At 41.3% G+C, this 21,691-nt stretch overlaps 1 protein-coding gene across 2 annotated transcripts in view; it reads right to left on the bottom strand.

Moving 5' to 3' along the window:
- The window catches only part of LOC141007716 (roundabout homolog 2-like), an 84,295-nt gene that overhangs the window by 36,618 nt on the left and 25,986 nt on the right, over positions 1–21,691 (bottom strand). For both annotated transcript variants that reach the window (XM_073480103.1, XM_073480104.1), the window contains exons 2-4: positions 1,098–1,255; positions 820–940; positions 543–681 (exon numbers count right to left, since the gene is read on the bottom strand). In XM_073480103.1, coding sequence (XP_073336204.1) covers positions 543–681; positions 820–940; positions 1,098–1,255 — 418 coding nt within the window. The remainder of the gene's footprint in view (positions 1–542; positions 682–819; positions 941–1,097; positions 1,256–21,691) is intronic.

Here is a 21,691-nt window from a genome sequence, read left to right as displayed (position 1 = left end):
AGTAGTAATTGAATACATATCCAAGAACATGATCTTTAATTAGCTTTAGATGTTAAATTTCCATCAATCACAAGTAGGAGAGCAGTTAAAAGCGATGAATGAATCAGTCCGATTATAAAACTACATGTAAATGCACTACTTCAGCTGCCTGAAACATCAAATATACGGACTGCTTAAACCTAGCCGTTAAATTCAAAGGTTTTGATAGATGGCCAGATTGTATAATGAGACGTGCTGTAATTAAAAGCATAAAGCGCTGAGCATTAACTATTAAGACCCACATGACAGGCTGATAATGACTTGTAAAAATAAGTGTTCTTAATGGGATTGCAATGCAATTAATGTGTGCTTATGATGTGGGTGGACAAAGGTGAACAAAACCACAGGAACATCTTATAATATGATGCAAACTACCAACTATTATTAGCTGTGCTTCAACATTTATCCATTATGACTTTTATTGTAAAAATTCACACACACAAACGTATGCACGCATACCACAGAGCACTAGAGCACTCCACACATCCACACACATCCCTCACCTGCCACGGGGAATATCAACGTCCTCCTTTTTCCAGCGCAGTGTAGGCTGCGGGTCACCATGGACCTGACACCTGAACTCTACGCTCTCGTCAACTAAGACCACCTGGTTCACAGGCCGTTGCACAAACACTGGTCTTTCTGGATGTGGGCAGTAAACATAACATAGATGCTCAGTATACTTCCGACTGAGCGATAAATACTGCATGTGCTAGTGTGCAGTAAATACATGAGAGAAAAAGTCATGTTTCATTCCTTTTGAGCCAGGGAGTGTCTTACCAAACACCGAGAGCTGAGCTTTTTCACTTTCTCTTTCTCCGACCATGTTGGCCGCCACACACACATATATCCCCCCATCAGTCTTCTTGGTATTTGAGATGGTCAGCTTTCCTCCACGAACCTGGCAAAAAAAAATGCATGATTTTACGATGAACCAGTTTATAAAAGAATGATTTCCGCTGTAACAGTTCCAGATAAATGTGAATGGTTGAATCTTAAGGTAAGCGTATAGGTTTCATGTATATTGCAGAAGAGAGCTCCCTAGGGGGGTAACTCACCGTGATTCTGTCATCCTTGAGGTCAAGACGAGCTTTATCTTTCCTCCAGAAGGTCGTGGGTTCAGGATGCCCACGTGGAGCCTGACACTCAAGACTGGCAGTCTCCCCGACCGCCACCACCACATCCTGTGGGTTCAGTCTGAAGTCATCGCGTAACACTACGAGACAAAATAAAGGGAACGGGGGCCGTTACTTTGACTGCAACAAAGGCTTATTCAGTTGATTAGCTTGAAATTTAATCAGATTCCATTATGTGAAGCAGGGAGTCGCTCTGAGACTGAGATGTCTCAGGTTAACTGACCTCCAGGACCTTTTTCTAATGTGAGAATCCAAAGACAATTTTATCAAGACCGCCTCACAGAATCTTCGGCCGTCTCTCAGTATTTAATAATACAGCTGTCCCCCTGAGGGGGAAGGGGCTCTTCTTTGATCTCACTGGCTAAATATAAGACCGTGTTAAGCCAGGTAGGTAGGATTAACAGTACAATATACTGTACATATAGGAAAGACACCTAGCAGGAGAGAGGAGAACATTAAAGAAAGGGGAAATTCAGAAGCAACACAATAAGGGAGGTCTAGAAGATTAAGCAAAAGCAAAATTTGTAGAGCTCTATAATGGCGTCCAGTTTTTCCCACACATTGATTTTACTTGGGTGGGTTGCTACCTTCACCATCTCCCTTCGCTCTACGCTTCCCGTCTATTGACATTCGCACATGATCTGCAGGGACCAGCCCAGAGATGTTCTCTGGTACAATGTCACTCCTGCAAATGCACTTATTGTGCGTTCTTATGCCGCCGTTTCATAAAAGCTTGTAAGCGCACTCGGTTGTTGCTATGTCAGTCTGTATCATGTCGGCTTTGACAATTCACCTGCCCTTGTGAAAACGCTATCATGGGTGAAAAAATCCAACACACAAGTAGTTTTTTAGCCGACTTGTGTGATTTTATAGGTTCATTCTCGTCGTCAAATATCAACATTTTGGGTCGGTCCTCCCAACCATTCTCGCACACACCACCACCACCGCCTGCCACAGGTGGGAAACCCTGGACATCTAAACACAAAGTTCCTGACCTCCGACAAAGTGATAGTGAAGGATGGAAGGAATAACTTTCTGATAATGCTCTTAAGACCATGACCCACATTAAAATGCCAGAGTTGCACAGAGGTGGCAGCAGGGCACATGTTGGGGTGGGTGGACAATTTAACCTAAAGTCTTTTCTAGAGCAAACTTTATGGAGTCAATAATCTAACAGGTTCAGCTCTGGGGAGTATGAATGGGCATTGATTTCAGTTTCTTGTGTTTTCGCAGGAAGTGTATTAATAGTAAAGCCTGATTATTGTGCTCAAGAGGAAGTCAGAGGGTCACCAAATCATTCAAAATCTTCCTCTGGGAACATATTATAAATGAAATACAGTACATGAGAGAGGGTCTTGACTCTCTCATGTACTGTATCCAAGTTTAATGGCCTAATTATGCCCAAAATGAATCTGATGGTTATGAATAGTATTGCATGTCCATCTCAGCCATGAAAGTGAAGAACATCGCATGTAATCTCTGCTACAGTGAAGATTATGTTGCTTATGATGGCTTAAAATTGCAATGTAATGTTAAGATTTGAACCAAGGACTAAGCTATGGTCTACTCTGCAGTATGTGCTGTGTGCTAATTCAAACATTTATTGGACATCTGCAGAATTTAAGGTCAATAGTGATCAATAGTGCTGTGAAATTCACTATATTCAAACTCCAATTTCCAAAGTTATTATTTTGACCAATAAAAAAAAAAACCTGTTCGGCTGAGACCCTTTGGGGATTTTTTGTGAAACCTTGGATGAAAACAGCAGTTTGAAGATGGGCCTGCACTTTGTGAAGGTGAGACCTTGGTTACTTTAAAAGAGGCTGCACTGTCGCATGTACAAATTGGAAGAGAAAGCACCAGTGACCATGGATATTGACTGAATCAAACACTCCTTTATGAAGCTTTATGGAATGACTACAGGGAGGTGCAAGGTCTCATTCAAGACCTGGGGAAAAACGATTTCAAAATATCTCATTAACAGCAGCAAATGTCACTGAGACGTTCCTGTTGGATAGTTAGAATGTTTCTTTTGAGAAATACACTGAAAGTCTGTCATACTTTGCTTGAGAGGAATCAATACTGTTGCTAGCAGAGGGGCAACAACTCTATAATATGAAAAAAGAGCCTGGAATTATGACAGCTACTTGAAATACAGATGGTGAAATATGACAAAATCCCCCTTTTTTAAAACGCACACAGCTTTAGTTCTTTAGAATTCCATTCATGAGCAGTCCTTTCGGCGCTCTATCACTGTCGGACAAGCATTTTAATTTATCCATGCATGCCAAGGGTGTCTGTTTCTTGATTTTGTACGTTCAAAGCCGCGGCAACATCAATAATTGTCAAGCAATGCCCGTAAAAGCCATACTTATGCATTTTGAACAGAAGTATGAGCTAACTGCCGCTAAGTTAAAAGGTTACAGCTTCAAAACTTCCCCATTCTGTCACAATAGTTATACCGAATATCAGTTCAAAGTCGGCTGCTTTAAGTAGCTACAGAAATCACCGCACTGTTAAAAATAGAGATCATGATTTAGATCTTGCAACGAGCTGCGGCCGCTTTGCATTAATACATCGTGACATGTTGTTTTTGCGGAAAGTGTTACTGTAGGCCAAATTTAAATAATAAAGTGCCTGGTGTGACAACAATCGTGACTGCGAGTATAAAAGAAAAATTGTTGCAAAGAACTCCAATTAAGACTTAGCAGCTTGTGATAAAAGATTCACTCATGAGCGTCATTTTAGGTGTGAATGACTGGTGAAAAACTAGTGAACCTAATTATAAATCACACTTGCTGTATGTAGTTAACATCAGTCAAGTATCTTTACCTTTTTTTTTTGCTTTTTAATTGCCCCATTTATGTCCAGCTAGTAAAATGGTTGACAGTGTCACGTCCTGTTTTCCAAGAAATGTCTAATGCAAATCAAATGCATGGTGCAGAACTAAAGCAGTTTGTAAAACTCAGAGCAGCATAGAATGAAAGAAAAACACTGGCTCAGTGTTCAGTTTGCTTTTCATCCTCATTACAGCCATAAGCCGTTCTGCTGATATACTGTAGCATGAATTCTAAGTCCCAGAGGACACCTCTAGTGAGAAAGAAAAATCAGGGAAGGAGCCAAAGGCCCTTTGGCCCAGCTGTCAATCACATGTGCTGCAGTAGTCTCAGTTGAAGACACTGCTTTGGCTCAGGCATATTCCTAGCTGGCTGTCATATGTTGCTATATACTTAATGACCCAACACTCATCCAGTCACAAAACTACCTTCCTGTTTCTGAGTTGTCACATTAAAGGTGCTACTATTCCAACAAAGCTTGTCTCAAGAGACTGTGAAGCCCAGACACGCATAGAAAAACTGGATAATTGAAGCCACTAAGAGAAAACCAAATTCCACAGAATGAAGCAGAAAATTGGTATTGTGTTAGATTTAACAGTGCTGAGAGTTTAACAATACAACAGAGTTTATAAACACTATCTGTGACAAATCTAAAAACCCTATTCAAATAAAAGACACAACTAATAACATGCCGCAGGTAAAGGTCTATCATTTTAAAGTCCTCACAATTCTTACTTCCTCCTGTTTTACTTATTGTCTCAGTTTCAGGGATATTTCAAAATTGCACGTAACCCCTAAGACCCCATTTGTTTTATGATTGGTGGTGTACATAATAAATCATGTCCAAATAAATGGGAAGTGAAAAACTTATTATATACAATCTCTTGGTAATAGGCTACTGAAAATTTGAAAGGGTATGGGGGTGGGTTCCTTGTCCAAATACATAAATTCTGTCCATTTTGCGGTTGTGATTTATTCCATCCCGACAGTATACATTACCGCGCTGCAATGACAGCTATCCCACACCCCCAACACTGCTGTGGGTGCCCCCCCATTTCCTGCTGGCCTCTGCAGGATTTTGTAGGTGGTGTTCATGAAGGCATGTGAGATGCGGGGTGGGGGGTTGTTGTTGTAATCTATTGTTATCAAATGTGGAACCCTGTGGAGGCAGCACCCATGTGTAGGCTGCTGTCGGGTGGCAATTATTTCTGATGGTGGGGCCAGCCACGGCTGCCTAATGTTGCCTGATTGAGTATTGCTCAATTATTCAAACAAGCTATTCACGGGACTCACTCATTCACCAGTTTCATTTATCAAATCAGAAGGAGAATGATTTGTAAATGGGCTTCATTTCATGGCACAATGGGTGGTAAAAATATGTGACAAGGTGGAAGTATCTGAATTCAAATAACTATACAGGGACTCATTATATGATTAATGGGAGAAGCGTGGTAAATTTTGAGATATTCCATCTGAGCATCCTGATTTCTTGAGACCCTCTTCAGCTACAGCAGCACTCTATAACAGAATTTAATCTCTGCATTTCACCACAACATCAAATCCAAGAAGATCCCACTTGAGATCTTGAGGCGTGTTGCTCAGCTTGCGAGCCACAATCATTCAAAAGTGGAAAATCAGATCCATTTTTGGTATCAGGTACTAACAAGGTTTTTGAGCAGCCTGTTCATTCCTATGCAGACTGTGCTGTTTCAAAACGCTGCAGTACATTTAATAGATATTAAGAGACAGACATGCATTTATTATTTTCTCTGGTACACTTAATGTCTCCTGTGTCCATTAAGCTTGCATGCATTTACTGCAGCGTCTCTCTTCAAGGATGCAAGTCAGACTGAGTATCTCTACAACTATTCATGGTCCCTCGAGGGGGGATCCTACTGACTGCTATCGTCTGTCTTTTTATATATTGCCACAAAAAGGTTAACATATTTCATTTCTTAGCAGCACGTTTTGACAACTATTGGATTTATTGTCATGGCATTTGGTATTGTCATGTATTCAAGGTATGAATTGCACGACCATCATTAAAGCAACTACAAGGAACTTTCCTTTTTGTTATTCTGGCGGCCCCTGTGGACAAAAGTGGTACGAGCATCACCGCCTGTGTCTAAAGATTTTGATCTGGCTAGCTTATGCGTTTGTTTTTAAATCAGTGAAAGCAAGATGCAACTGTTTTTTTTCTTTTTAAACAGCACTGTTTACTGGAACATGTTCATGAGGTAATGTATCTATTCATGGCTATGGAAGATTAATAACTAATATAACGACGGTGAACCAAAGTAAACTTTGTCTTAGTGCCATACCACCAAACTACAGAGCAGCTTCTTCTCCCATGCTGTGACCCGGTGACAGGCATCAAGAAAATATATATATTTATGGTTAACAATAGAATGCAAAGTGCCCAGATACAGAACCAATTTCAGCTATAAAATGTCTACGTCTAACTTGAGTTATCTTGTGTATAATGTTCAAAATTAGACACGTGCTCGGCGTATCCATGTATGTTCACGCATCCGTGCAAGAAACAGGAGACTTGGTGAGATGCAAACTCCAAAGCGATTAACGACTTAAATTTTCTAATCATTTTTGACCTATTAATTTAGCACTAATTGAGTCAGTTCAAAACATTAATTTATCGAAGAAGACGTGACTTCATAACTCAAAGTGGTAAATAAACAAGGTGTGACAGACAGATGGTGATGGGTGACAAAGCTGCACCCTAATTAACTCATGCATCATTTTGTTGATTTTGTAGTGATCTACTTGTTTGTCTTTGCATGTGTATGTGTATGTGTGTGTGTGTTTGTCTGTGTGTTTGTCTGTGTGTGCATATGGTGAGCAGGCTGGTGGTCCGCTGAGGAAATATACTGTATAACCTCACACCTTACAACCCCACCCAGAAGAAACGGTTGTGGTAGCTGCGCATTGCGATGCTGGCAAAGGCACAAAGAAACAGAATTGTTTATGAGGAGAGAGGACTGACGAAGACACTAACACCTTGCTAGTGGTTGCATGTGGCAGATGGCTGCATTTCCATCCGGGAGCCACAGATGCAGAGAAGAAATGATGTGCTGCAGGTGGACGAAGCTCGCCACATAGCAGGTTTAAACAGCAATCAGGTGGTTGAAATAGTTAAATAGCAGCTATTTCTTCACATGCAGTGTGCCTTAGCCTAAGTGTCAGGCATCGTGATGCTAAAAGAACCATAAAACTGCTGTAAAGATGTATACAGATAGTGATCTAGTGACAGAAAATGCATTACAGCAGCTCAGTGATTTCTTCTGACAGTGGTCTGCTAAATTGTGGTTTGGAGTTTGCTGAAGATTCTTTTTGAACACGATCGCCTGTAGGGGTGTGTCACTTTCTCAAGGATGTCCCATATCTGTCACATGCATAAAACGCACACTGACGCATACACACATACACACACATGCATAAACAACGAAAACAGCTGCCCTGCTGTTATATCACAAAGTTTGCTGATGACCACAACATATCATCGCTGTTTAGGAGGCAGACGCAGAAACTGAGACAGATATGCCGACACGCACTTGGGGGGGGAGAGCGAGGAGAGATATAGAGTGGAGAGAGGGCGATTTGCATTGGGAATTTTTTGAATAAATAAACAACTTAACATGTCTGTGCCCTAAAAAAGTCATCAGCAATCAGTCAGGACTACGATCAGCGGGGAGATGAGGAGCGTTTACACAATGTCCCCTGAGGCTACGAGCCCAGCACAGGCGTACATTACCTATTATAATTCTGCCTTTACAACAGCAGGACACAGCATGAGTAAACCTAGGCCCACTTTAAAAGAAAAAATATGGTACCAAGCATATAGAATCATGTATTTCGGGTATGGCGCTTAAGGAGAAAAGGACACAAAATGAGAATCAGTTTTTGTTTGGAATTTGAATCTTTACAGTCCCATTGGATGTATAACTACCACCTCTAATTTGCATTATTGGCCACTGCTGGAGTGTGTGGATAAAAAATTCCCCATATTTTATCCAAACATATTTATCAGCAGTTGGTTCAAGCATTAAGACCAAAAATGACCCAAGTTCATTTCCATTTTTGAAACTCGACAAAAAAAATCAAATCTCGAAGGCAGGGTTAGGTCAGTAGCTCCATGGTAACCGAAGTCAGCAGTCTCCAAAATTATAAGCAGGCAGCAACCTAGCACCGCTTCGCTTTGCTTTTTTGGCATCATTAGTGTCGAGTCCAATTAGCGTCAATATGAGGGTTGGAAATAGATGAGCGGTGAAAAGTGAGCATGCCTCTGGCAACCCAAAATTTAGTTTTAAATGCAATTTAGTTTCTCGAAACTGTTTCTCCCGCTGTTTCCGTTAGAAATAACCCCCATAGCTTTGCTCTTAAACATGGAGATGGCTTTTAATTTTTTTTTTTCCTTTTCACCCAAATTTGCACACACACAACCGTAGGGCCCATTTCACCCATTTCCATACTCGCAACCGCTCTTTCCAAGAGATATTTGAATGTGAATTTACACTAAAACATTTTCTTTATGCATTCTTTGGCCTTTTGAGTTAGAAGCCAGTCAACCACCATGAAGGGTTAACAATAAACGCCCTACCGATTGTCATGTTTAATTAACCTCCATTCTCCTGTCATGTAATGTAAATTGAAGTTGTGGATGGTATAGGAGGAGGGTTCTCCCTTCCCCCTCCCCACATCTCCATTCCCCTCATTTCTCACTTGCTATGCCTCTAGTTACAGTAACAGCATTCCCTCAGACCACATTTCCACATCTATAATTAATTACTCCTGTCTCCATGCGTTTCTTCACTAGAACGCATTCCTCTATCTCTCAGACTAGCCTATGCAAATCTGCTCCTTCCTGCTCCCCAGACTATCTCATCTACTTACACCTGTAAATCCAGATGCTCTTTTGTGTGCGTGGCATTATGCAAACATTTGTACATGACCTTATAGTCCATGATTATGCATTTAAGGATGCTAAATCCCTCCTTGTTAACTGTGATTTCATTTCATTGTCTTCTGGAGTAAACCATTCCCAAATCTGACTGGGCTGGGAGGCACATATGACCCCGTGCTCATAAACTTGGAAGCTGCTCTGGTTCTTACTGGAGGAATATTAAAAGTGAGGCGAGGAAAAAAATGGAAGAAAGCAAAATACAGAAAAAGACGATCACATATTTTTTCTCGTAAACCACGGATATCATAGACCCTTACAGCAATATTGTGGAGATGTACAACATGAGCTGGAAAATGAGTCAGGGATCAAAATCTAGCCTTTTATCCGCCTTGTTTCACTAAAGCAGCGGTCACCCAGGGAGAGAGCTTTTTCCTCCATGCACTCGTCTTCTCTAACTGAAATTATGCACGCTGCTGTGTCTCACAGTCATCGTCGTCATCATCACAATGGAATGAACTGGATAAACAAGCACGAATGCAATCCCTCGCAGACCTTTAAAGGTTAAGAAAAGGGCCTTAATCTGTTTTTCTGCACCTTCCCTGTAATTCTAGCAACCACTTCTGCTCCTCTCTCCATGTTCTCATGTGATGATGCTTTCACTGTATATACTCCATAATAGGCTATATCATATTTCCCTATTGTCTTGACTTTTGTGGGATGTAATGGAAGTGATGCTGGAGAAAGCAAAAAATCATCAGTGATAATCTGTGCGCCTACACCACCCGGCATGATCAAACACATCTCATGATGGCCACCAGAGATGGTGGTCCTAAGCTGTGTTTACCACAACATCCTGGTTATATCCTTCTTTGCATGGGTACATACAGATGGGCCACAATATGTGCATGTTTGGATAGCATATAGATATGTATGAATGCATCGGGGGAAAAAATGCTGGGAGCTATGAAGCAGAGCACAGCACCCCCACTACTGCTGGCATTCGGCACAAAAGAAAACTAATTAATATGGTAATGTCATGCTACCACATTAACTGATAAAATATGGTACGCTTTGCTGCTTTGATTGCACTGATTTGACCTTTGATCTCTAAATGAGTAAATGAACTGAAATGATCGAATATGAGTGTAGTGTACAAGGCTCATGTGACCTGGAGGTGAGGCTCCCACCACCCGCACCCATCCACCATGTTACACACAGCACTGACTGAGGGTTCAAATAAAATTAGAGATGGGAATCAAGATCCAGGTCCAATATAGACCTGGTTCCATTGGATTTGTATGCCCCTGGCCTGAGCCTCATTTCCTTTTTTCAATTACGACAGTTGTGCATTGCAGAACAGTGATGTTGCTGGAAACCTGCAACAAGGAGCCATGGCCGGGAGGAAGTAACAGTTCGATGTTGCATCATTTCATGAAGAAAGATAGCAACAGTGCTAGTTGTAATGTCTGTCAAATGGTTATTTCATGTGAGGCTGGAAACACCAACAATATGCTGAAACATCTTTCTATGAAAGCCATGTATTTGACTCATAATAGGAACAACCTCAGGAATACAGCCTGAAGTATACTTCAGCACATGAAATAAGGTAACAAACTCACTAAATCATTCAGTCACTGAATAAAGTTTGGTGCCTTAATAAGTGTGCTCAAGTTTACTTTGGACTATATTCCCAAAGTTTTTCCTGATACTAGAATGCCCTTCTTCTCAATAAGGGAATCAATTAAGAAATTGACTGATAAGCAGGAACGATAATGGCAGTAGTATCAATAAAATATTTTAGCAATGCTTAACAATAAGAATCACTAATAAAGGGTATATTTATAGTTCTCTTGTTAAAGAGATCTTGATCAATGGGACTTCCTGGTAAAAATAAAAGGTAAAAAAAATCCTTAAAAATCCATTTGAGGGCTTAAAATAACGATATATGAGCAGATAAGGAAGCTTTTTAACATAAGAATGTTGATCCCATTTTGATCCCTTATATTAGAATTAAATGCACTGTGATTTCTTCTTACTTATTGGTCAATATATATCTGAGACCTACAGATTGGTTATCCATGATGGGGTCCTAGTCAGGCATTTGAAAGCCATAAGTCACCTTCCACAAGACAGGGTTTCAGGTATACAGTATGACTCAGTAACCATAAGCTCCACCCACCTCCACCCCAGCCCCCATCACCACTGCTCCACTGAGCAGCTTAGAAGATTATTCACCCCAAATCTCTGTTAATCACATCCATGCACACCCCCTGGTGAACCAAAGGCCACACAGCACAGATCCTGTACGTACACAGTGAGCAGCTGTTGGCTGCTGCCGCTGACCTGCTGCTCTCCAACACCTTCCCGGAATCTCTTCCTCCCTCTTCTGCCGCGTAAAGCGTCTAAGCAGATTAAAAATGCACAATCTATCAGAAGAAAGACCGTGGTGCCACTTCTGAAAATGGCATACATTTTTTATATACGACATTTCCATAGACAGATAGGTATGGAAAACCCGTCCAATCTTCCAGTGATCGCCCATCATGGGGTGATCGGTCTCCAGTGAGACAGCACGTCGCTCCCCGCGTGAACACACACATGCATATTCATGCGCTTTCTGGTGAAGGTACACACTGACACACACAGAAGGAGGTACGTGTGCAAACACAATCGCATATAACATCTCTTCCTCTCTCTCTCTTTCTCTCTCTCTAACACACACATGCACATGGAGAAGATAAACCGGCTCAATCCATCAACATCTTTATGCTGCAGACTTTCACGTTTCAAGTTAATCATCTCTGTCTTCATCCCCTGTCAGTCTTCCTCTCTATTTGTTTCACCCACACCTCCCATATATGGTACATTTTGTCAAACAAAGGAGGTGGCCTCCTCCAACTCTTCATATTAGTCCCCACTTTTATGCTTCGCCATCGCAATCTCTCCCTTGAGACATAAAAATACATGCAATGCTTTTCAAAGTGAATCTAAGGCCAAGTATAAGAAAACAGACTTATACAAATATAGCAGTTCATTATTTGAGCAGAGTGTGTGGTGCGCTGGTTGACAAAATAACTGTAAATACTGACATGGCTAATCTCAGCACAGCTGTTAGTATTAGGTCCTTTAATCCTGGTCCAGATCGGTGATGTGCTCACACTGGCTTGGGGACAGATGAGCAACAGCCACCAGGCTGCCAAGTGGGCTAAAGGCAGCAGACTGGCCTGACGCTCACTTTTAGACATGATAAGCTGTGAATCTGTGGGTCCTGGAGGGCAGCTGCAAACAGCACAGCCTTTGTGTTGCATCACACAGCCTTTTGACAAAATATGACGGATTCTGCTGCAATCTCACAGCAAAACTCTGAAAACTCTAAAATTTTTTTTTTCACTTTGCTTTTAAACAGCAACTGTTCCATCCTCACAGGGGGCTCAAAAGTAAAGAAAAACGGTGGTGGCTGACAACAACACCCTTATGACCAGAGAGAAAATTTCACTTTTCGTTGGAACAAGCAATAAAAAAAGAGACAATTTAGCAGAGCTACAGCTTATTACTTTAAATAAAAAATGTGTAAGGTTGTTACACCACTATTGAAGGTGAAATGTGTAAAAATTTAAGTTTTAAACACCCAAGAATGAACTAAAATTATGAACAGAATGTAAAAAAATAAGAGTTTTGACATTTTTTTCAAAGGCATTGATGTATTGTGTTGAGAGATATCTCCTGAAGTTAGCAGGCCAACCAGCTAGCCCCAGCCTGTTGTTTTTTCATAATACCACACTACCAGCACCCAGTCTGGGCCGCTAGCTGCATGGCTAACTGAGCTAACTAGCAAACAGCAGCCTACAGTTAGCAGCAGTTAACGCTTACTCTTGCGATATGCTATTTTGTTTGAGAGGTGGCCAATTCTTACATATTGCACCTTTAGGTCACACTGTTTTTATACCAATAGATGATGGAAACACTGTTTTTCATCAGCCTTTTTTTAAATTAGAGTAAAACGTGTAATATTTGGTTGAAACCTGTAGACCTGGCAGCACACAACTGAGCTGTTGTATAAGTAAACTATTGCTATGATTTATCAGCTGCTTCTCTTTGTCTCTTTCTTTCTCTCTTTATATTAGCTTTATTTAAAAAAAATCTTTTTTAATTCTGCAGGAAACAGCACACAGCTCTGCAAGCAAACACACACTACGTATTATGCATCTCACTTCAGTTTGCTCAGATGTCCTCTGTATGACGAAGGATCTGACCCATTTGATTTTCTAGTCCCGTGTTTTATCTGATTTTATCAAAAATCAAATCAAATTTGTCGATGCTTTCATAACCTGTCAATCACGGCTCTAACTGACAGGCTGTTGCCCGTCGCAGAGATCTCCCCCTGATGAAACACAACACAGGGACGCTTCTCTTTCCTGCAGGCGATGTAATAAGCTTTTAAATCATGGTAAAATGACTGCTGTGAGAGGCTGACTCTGCAGCACAAGGAGCTGCACTTCTCTGCTGCTGACACACTGGAGCCAGTCTGCACTGACTTTACTGTCTGTTCTGCATATGACGCCGTGTGCCAGAACCAATTGTCTATGGTCAGATGTACAAAAGAGAGGAAGAGACAACATCTGTGTCACGTATCGGTAAGAAGAAAGGTCAGAAGTGTAAGACGTGCAATAAATGACTGACAGATGCAAGCATGGACATGGATGCCAACACGTATTCTCTAGGTACGAGGCGTAAGGAAACTGACAATCCCGTCTTAATCTTCTGGATAAGGAAAATCAACCAACGCTCCCACAGCACACAAACAGGCGGCGCAAACAAAACAGACCCAGTTGGCTTCCGCAGCTTGTTCTCTTCAACTCACTATTGAAATTCGAAGATTATTAGTTGAATTGAAACTATTTAATAAAACATGGAATGAAAAAATGATTCCTGTATTTACCTTGAGTTATTTACATGCCATTGAGCAGGGATTAAACAGCCAATCAGCTAAATCTGAAATGTGATGACAGTGGATTAATGAATGAATTGCCTAATAAACAGTTCTAGAAATACCACAAGAAATTAACAGATTGTTTTCCCTTTCATCACTAATTATCAAATGTTCAAATCCTCTAGGCAAGCATCCAAATGCACATTGAAAGAAACTATCATTATTATTATTATAAGGCTTTCTAAGATGGTTGGTGGAGGCGAGAAGTTGTAAAAAGAGGGAGAAAATGAGGAACAAACAAGGGGTCAATCAATAAAAGTTGGCTTTCTATACTTAATAAAGCCATATTCAGCCTGTGCTCCCGACACCACAAAGACCGCACTTATGATTTTTAAGTTGCTCCAATTACTTGCTGGCAGAGGCGTTTGAGAAAAGCACCATTAACCTCGGCATCCGAAGAAACAGAAAACAGCCGGGTGTTTTCTCTCAGGGAATGTAATTGATGAGACACCATGGAACAACACACCCACTGGAGCGTCCAGTCCCACGGCAAATTATTACTTGGCTTACAGTACGTGTGGAGTCTACCTGGTTTCTGTGTTCATGATATTTGGTGCCTGACAGCATAACATACTGTTGTAATACACTCTGAGTCAGAGATGATGAACAGCCCAGTATAGTCAATGTTTCCTTTGGTGCAAAACTATCAAATAATGCTTTCAACTTTCACCATCGCAGTAGTGATTAACACTTCCTGATTGGAGATTAACGTGTGGATGTGTAAATGACGTATTCACATTTTCCTGGCAGCAGAAACACAGCTGCATTCAAAGTGTTTACAGTACACAGCTTAATGAACACAGCAGCAGTGGAATCATCCCTCAGATTGACACACTGAGTCTTGAGCCTCCGAACATCATTAATGCTCTTTTTCCAAATTCTCTCAATCCAAGGCTGCATGTTAATAAACTGTTTCTGTATTAAAAGATTTACTGTATGTATTTCGAAGTTTCTGTCAGAATGAAATCCAAAGGGATGAATGATGTGATGTAAAAAGCGATGCTGAAAAAGACCATTAAGCCAGCACGAAGGTCTCGTACTTGAGTTTGCATGTTCTCACTGTGTGGGTCTCCTCTGGGTGCTCACTTTCCTCCCACAGTCCAGAGACATGCAGGTTAGGTGAAATGGAAAAGCCTAAATTGCCCGTAGGTGTGAATGTGTTTGTCAGTCCGTGTGTGTGTTAGCCCTGAAGACCTGTCCACAGTGAACCCTGACTCTCACCCAATGTGTGCTTAGATGGACTCCATCCTTTTACTCTGGACAGAATGTGCAGTTTAGTGATATTTCAATAAATACGAAACCCACAGAAGAACTGTACAAAGTCGGTCACCAAACTAGACAGGTCACTTTCGAGTCATGTTTGCACTGCTATTATATCTTATTACTTTATTGAACTGTATGGCTTTAGGGATGGCGATATCAGTCTGTCTGTGTTTTGCTCCACCACTTTGGTCCTGGCTGAAATATCTCAACTATTAGATGGATTGCAATGAAATTTTGTACAGACGTTCATCCCCAGAGGATGAAACCTAGTGATTTTAGCTATCTCCTGGCATTTCATCAAGCACCACCATTAGGTTGGCACTTTTTGTGTAATGTTACGACAACTATTGCATGGACTCGCATGATATTTGGTACAGACATCCATGATCCGTAGGGGATAAGTGTTCCTCTCGTGCCACCATCAGGCGAAATCTTAAACTCATCTGGTGAAAAGTCTGCTGCGGTGTTTTTTCAATCCTGTTCCTGGTCCTGAGGGCCTCCTGCTCTACATGTTTTAGATGTTTACCTGCTCCAACACACCTGATTCAAATGATCAGCTCGTCACCAGTGAAAGAAACATGGCGATGCAACATGACAGACCTCGTGGAAGAGGGCCAAGCCCCCAGGAAGTGCTGCATGCTTTGAAGCCAATTTGACCTAGTGACCAAACTTGATAGTTACAATGTCACATGATGCACATGGGCCCAAAAAGCCACACCATTACAGTGTTTTATTCCCATTCAAGTTAGCAAAAGGCTAATCTGGAAGTTAGCTGCTCGACCAGGAGAAGTGTCTTGTGTGTAAGCTCTATGGACCGCACAAAATGGAAGCTATGCAGACAATCTGGGTAATTTCACACCCAGGAAGTCAAACTTTTTTGGCTTCATGCGCCACTGAGCAGCTGTAATAGGAATGAACGGGGCCCCAACTCCGATGCTGAATCCAGATATTCACTTATTAGACCCATGAAGAGGACTCGCTCCTTCTGTCGATATTAAAGGTTCTAAGGTAATGAAAACACATTGATTCTTCTGTCAAGGTGGTCCCAGATTGATGAAAACATAATTATGAATATTATTTTCCATTTCTCTTAGTAGATTCCTGTAAATCCTGCACAGTGGGATAAACACTGCTTTATCTCTTTAGCTACTTAACATCGAGCCATCTGAATGTTTAGTTACATGTAGAAAAATGAATGTTATGCAATGAGGTAGCAAATATGCGTGATGTGCTTTATATACACAGGTTTGTGCGGATTTTAATTCTGTCAGGTTTGTTTGTCAAAATGCGGCTGGTTCTGGAATGAAGCTTCAGCTGTTGTCACAGACACAACCATCTTTAATTGACAGTCTGACAGTGTGTGAAATGCCCTTAGAAAAAGAATTGGGCATGTTGAAATTCAGGGAATGTTATCAGTAAAAGTCAGGTGAGAAGTATTCATGGATATGCTGGGGTACAGCCAGATAGATTACCGCAGAGCTTAAAAGTCTCCAATATGTGGAATCACAACTCTGCCCCTATTGGCTTAATGGAGTGAATCCTATGGGAGCCTTCACTCCTGTGTCACTCTGCTGCACCACTTCTGCCTCGACAAATGCTAAAAATATTACAGCATAAAGGTGAGTGGACTCCACATCCCTTTCAAAAATTTCAAAAGGCTACGATTTATCCTGTAAGAGCGAGAATCTTCTTTCAGAGCATGCTTAAGAGCTCGAGGAATCTCATCCACCTCGTCAGCCATTTGGTGTAGGTATTAAACCGCACCCCCCCCCCTCATAATCTCTTCGCTGGGAGATAGGGGCAAAACGTAATCAGCTCAGATAACTAGGCTATCACAGAGGTGTAGGCTTCCGTATCTATCATTTTTTTTGCATTACATTCTTTTAAAAAGGAGCACTCGGAATTTTTCACTTAGCTTGGTTGTCTTCATCCTATATGGAGGCTGTCAGAGTTATTGCCAAGCAAACAGGACTCTTTTGTTTCCTTATCATTTAATTGATCAGCAGAACGATCTGTAATAATGAATTGTTTCTGAGCAAATTCCTAAATTACAGAGCGCAGCATGTAGTTACAACTTCATTAGCCGGGGCTTGAGGTTTTATCAGACTGAAGCGTTCATTATAGTGTTACCATGCATTCACGTTTCCATCCGCAAAATTAGAACAATATTTCCTGAAAAAAAATTAACATATCGCTTCCTAAGCAATTACAGCTGGATAAATTCTCCCCCAGACTGTTTGTACTCCTACTTCTTTGTTTGAGGAGTGTGTATGAATTAGTAATAGGACCAGTGATCCCCTTGCTGCTAAATAGGTTAGAGGAAAGAATATATAATGATGTATGAGGGAAGTTGGGGGTTGTGAGAGACAGCCCTACAGAGGGAATAACAGACTGCCACATAGCAAGATACAATGTAGAGAGAGAGAGAGTGTTTATTCTGGATGGGTAGCTGTATGGTTTCAACCTTGGTGGGTGTGCTGTTGAGCGCTGCATGGCTGAGTTGAGCTGCAGTGCAACTCGCTGTGGCTCACTCTCGAAACCCTCACCCACAGAGAGATCCCCCAACTGTCACATGCCACTGAACCACGGTAAACAACACACACACATACGCACACACACGTACACGTACACACACGCACACATACACAGCAGAGCCATTTTCATTAACAGAACCACTGGCACACTCAGCCCAGCTGGTCCCTGAGTCGACACTGGAACTGCACATCTGGTGTCAATGCTCTGTTAGAGGGAGGCCATCTGCTTGGATGGAGACGGAGGGAGGTTGGGGGAGACGGGGACAGAGACGGGGAGTCGAAAGAGATTGGGGAGATGAGGGGAAACGGGCCTCTCATCGATACTGCGTCGTTCAACATATATGCACATATAATAAATGGATCTGTTTGTCAGATGCGCTGTATACTCTGCGTGCATTAGTACTCTTCCGGGTAAGAGGATTAGATGTCAAAGTCAGGTTTGCTCTCTGAGCATTTGGAGCTAATGGCAATGAGCAGATAGCATGTTTAATGGCCCCGACTCTCAGCAAAACACACATCTTCTCAATATGAATAATGCTCCCTCTGCATTGTCCTTTGGCTTCCACGGGGAACTTAATATTACATAATACATAAAAACATTAATAATTCTTAAGCGTTCCAGTGTGACGTTGCTGTACATCTGAACTTCCCTGTTCCTCTTGCTGTAATGTATTATGTTATTCAGTGTTGCAGTGCCTACCAGTCTGTTTGTATTAGAACGCTGGCTGTTGAAGGCAAGCCCATATAGAATCCAAGCAACGCTCCAATTAACTCTGTTGAGCCGTGTTTATACTTCACTGGAAACTATACATGCAGAGCTGTGCCGCGGTTGATTGGACATGGTGTTTGACAGTGTCGCAGAGATGCTCCATCTCCAGCTGCAAGCATGAAGCCAATGCTGTCTCTTTCCTCCTGTAGTAACATGGATGAAGTTAAACTACAATGGCAAACACCTACCACTTGAACAATGGGACACTATCAAAATGTATTCGATCTGAACTTATATAGATAAAAGGTGCAATATGTAAGAATTTCAGTTTTAAATTTTAAAATATCAACAGAAATTATCAATAGAATACGAAGACATAGCAGTTGTGATATTATGTCAAAGACACCTATGTACTGAGTTGCAGAGATATCCACTAAGGGTAGCATGCTAACTTTGATGTAGCCAGTTTGTACTTCAAGAGGTGATAGTCCAATAATAAACAACACCACCACCTCCCTCCGAGCTCCCAGTCCGGGAGGAGTCAGCTACTAAGACAGCTAGCTGCACGGCTAACTGGGGTATGAATTTAATTCTTACATATGGTGCCTTTAAAAGGTGCAATATGTACACATTTTAGTTTAAAAGCTTGAAACATTCAAAATAACAGTTTTGATGTTGACGTTTGAATTGTGTTGCAGTGATATCTATTGAAGTTAGCATGAAAAACATTTGCTTTTCATTTCTGTGAAAAGAATCATCCTTATGAATTAGAAACTAAGGAAATTAAACTGTTTTGGTCTGAATCACTGGCCTTAGGACTTTATAGAACTAATAATAATGGAACATGCAGCCTCGGCCCTGCAGGGGCTTAATAGAGATAATAGCTTCGATGGGACCATGGATACTCATAAAAGAAAATATAAACAAGAGGCATATAATTTGGTTGAAGAGCTGTTTTGAGTGTTCAAGATAAGCCAGTACAATGAATTGGAAATTGAACCTTGGAAGTAGAAGGCAGAAACTCTCTTAAGAAGTTGCCACATTTCCATTAGAAAGTATTGTCCTTGTGTGGTATTGTGTGGTCTTAAAATGTAAAGAAAAAAACAAACAAACCTTGAAGCTAATGTGTAGACACAAGAACAAGCCATGATACAATCATCTTATTCATCTATTGATGCACTGGCACAAGCCCAGAAAAAAGAGGGAAGCCCTGCAGAGGACAGGTGGATAAGCAGAAAACTACCTTCCTGATTACATTACCAATGACTCACGAGGTCAGCTTGTCAATTTTTACTGACCACAGTTTGACCCCGAGGCCGATAGAGACATATAACGCACATTTAAGTTCTACATTTGTGTCAAAGTGAGGCAAAAGGTCAGAAACCCTTGGATACACCAGCAGTAATGCACTTATACTTACCGTTTAGGCACATGTACACACACACACAAATGCCTACAAACACAAAGTACCTCCTGCCGCCAGTGGCCGACTGAATCATGCTCTTATTAAACCTTGATCGGAATTCAAGCCCAGGCATTATCCACTTACAGTTATTAATGCCGCTGCTCTCTTGGGAGGACAGGGCAGGCAGCGAGGGAGGGACGCATACCACACATACAGATGCTGGCATAAAAGCTCTGTGACTGGAGGTAGGATTGTTTACATTACATGCATGGATGAGGTTTGCATTATTTCAATGGGTAGAAAATTGCTGCTGCGCCCGTTAGGTGAGGAAGTGGACAAATGCACATCCACTTACAAAAAGAGATACAAAAAGCAGAGCAGGAAAATGTAATCCTCTAACAGACACATTGTTATCAAACCAATCAGGAAAGTGGTGAGTACCCAGATACTCTCACCCTGCACTAGATGCTCGATGAGACATAACAAAATTGCTCCTAAAATCCCCGCCTCAAGGGAGACAAAGAAATGAAGATTCTCATTTTACTTTTTTCCAATATACTTAAACCTCTGCCTCTGTTAATTAGAAACCCAAAGACATTCCTTCTTTTGGCAAAAGTTAATTAAAAATGTGCACACTTTACCACCACTATGTATGCAGAAAGAAACATAAGAGTAAGAGACGGCTAAACGAGAGGGGAAAGGAAGGGAAATTAATGAAGAGTTCATGTTGCACGTACAGTAATGGCAGACTGAAAGGCAATTAGAAGATGTTAAGTGGTTGGCTGATTGAAGGTCTGTATGTTCGTGATAGAATATGGAGAGGTATAAGAAAAAATGCAAAATTTATGCAACATCGGTACACGTTGCCATGTTACGGAACCGAGATGAATTTGCATTGCTTCCAGGCATATGAGCTAAGAGCTGCGTTCACAGAACAGAGCGAAGTAGAAAGCTTGGCAGGCGAAGAAAGAAAATATTAGAGGCCAAACTGCGTGAATCCATTCAGTCTGTGTTTGTGTGAAGACTGTTGAGCTGTTTGCGGTGAGTCATACTCAATAGCCTTGAATCTTGATCTCTGGTTTGACACAGAAAATCGACAAGAATTTTGATAACCAATTAACTGTTGCAATGCCGAAAGATTTTCTGGTTCCACCTTCACATTTTGCCTGTTTTCTAAGTCTTCTAAGTCTGAACATTTTTCTCAATTTGTACACTACATGCTGGCTTGATGAAGAGTGATCATTAGCTGCAGCTCTATTTGACAAAACTACAGATGCAGAAGTTACCTCAAATCTTAGACTCCTGCAGCAGCTATTAGAGAGGATTTAAAGTTTTACTTTTGCTTTAGATTTGTTTCTCTAATTAAAGTCCCTCTTAACTGTACTGTTGTGTTGTTGTGCCTGAGGGAGTCTGTTTACAGTGTAGGACTGGAGATTTAAATTGTTGCCACCTACACAGATGCCTTTTAATTGGACAGGACTGACAATGTGGGTGTTTTTGTTGTGTTTTAGGGAAAAATGTATTTCTGGATTGTTTTGTAAGGACAAAGGTCATCAATGTCATCACAATCATAAGATGGCTGCAAACAGATAATGTCCCTTGTCAACAAATCAGGACAAAATGCTGTTCTTCTGATTTTATGAGCTATTGCATCAATCAGTGTCAATTTGTCTAACTGTATGTCAATAGAAGAAGAGGTTAGTGGAGGGTGGTTACTTTGTGCTTAAGTATATGAGGTAGTGTGTCCCCTCAGAGTTACCATAAGACTGGAGTTGCTTACCAGCTCAGCAGTGTAGGCGCCGCCACTTCCCAATATGGTTCTGCCAGCAGCCTCTAACTGTCTCACCCAGCTGAGAAAAT

The sequence above is a fragment of the Pagrus major genome, chromosome 13 (genome assembly GCF_040436345.1).
Source record: "Pagrus major chromosome 13, Pma_NU_1.0".
In the NCBI taxonomy this organism is placed as follows: domain Eukaryota; kingdom Metazoa; phylum Chordata; class Actinopteri; order Spariformes; family Sparidae; genus Pagrus; species Pagrus major.
The sequence above is the reverse complement of the archived record's forward strand: the minus strand, read 5'-3'. Positions and strand labels throughout refer to the sequence as shown.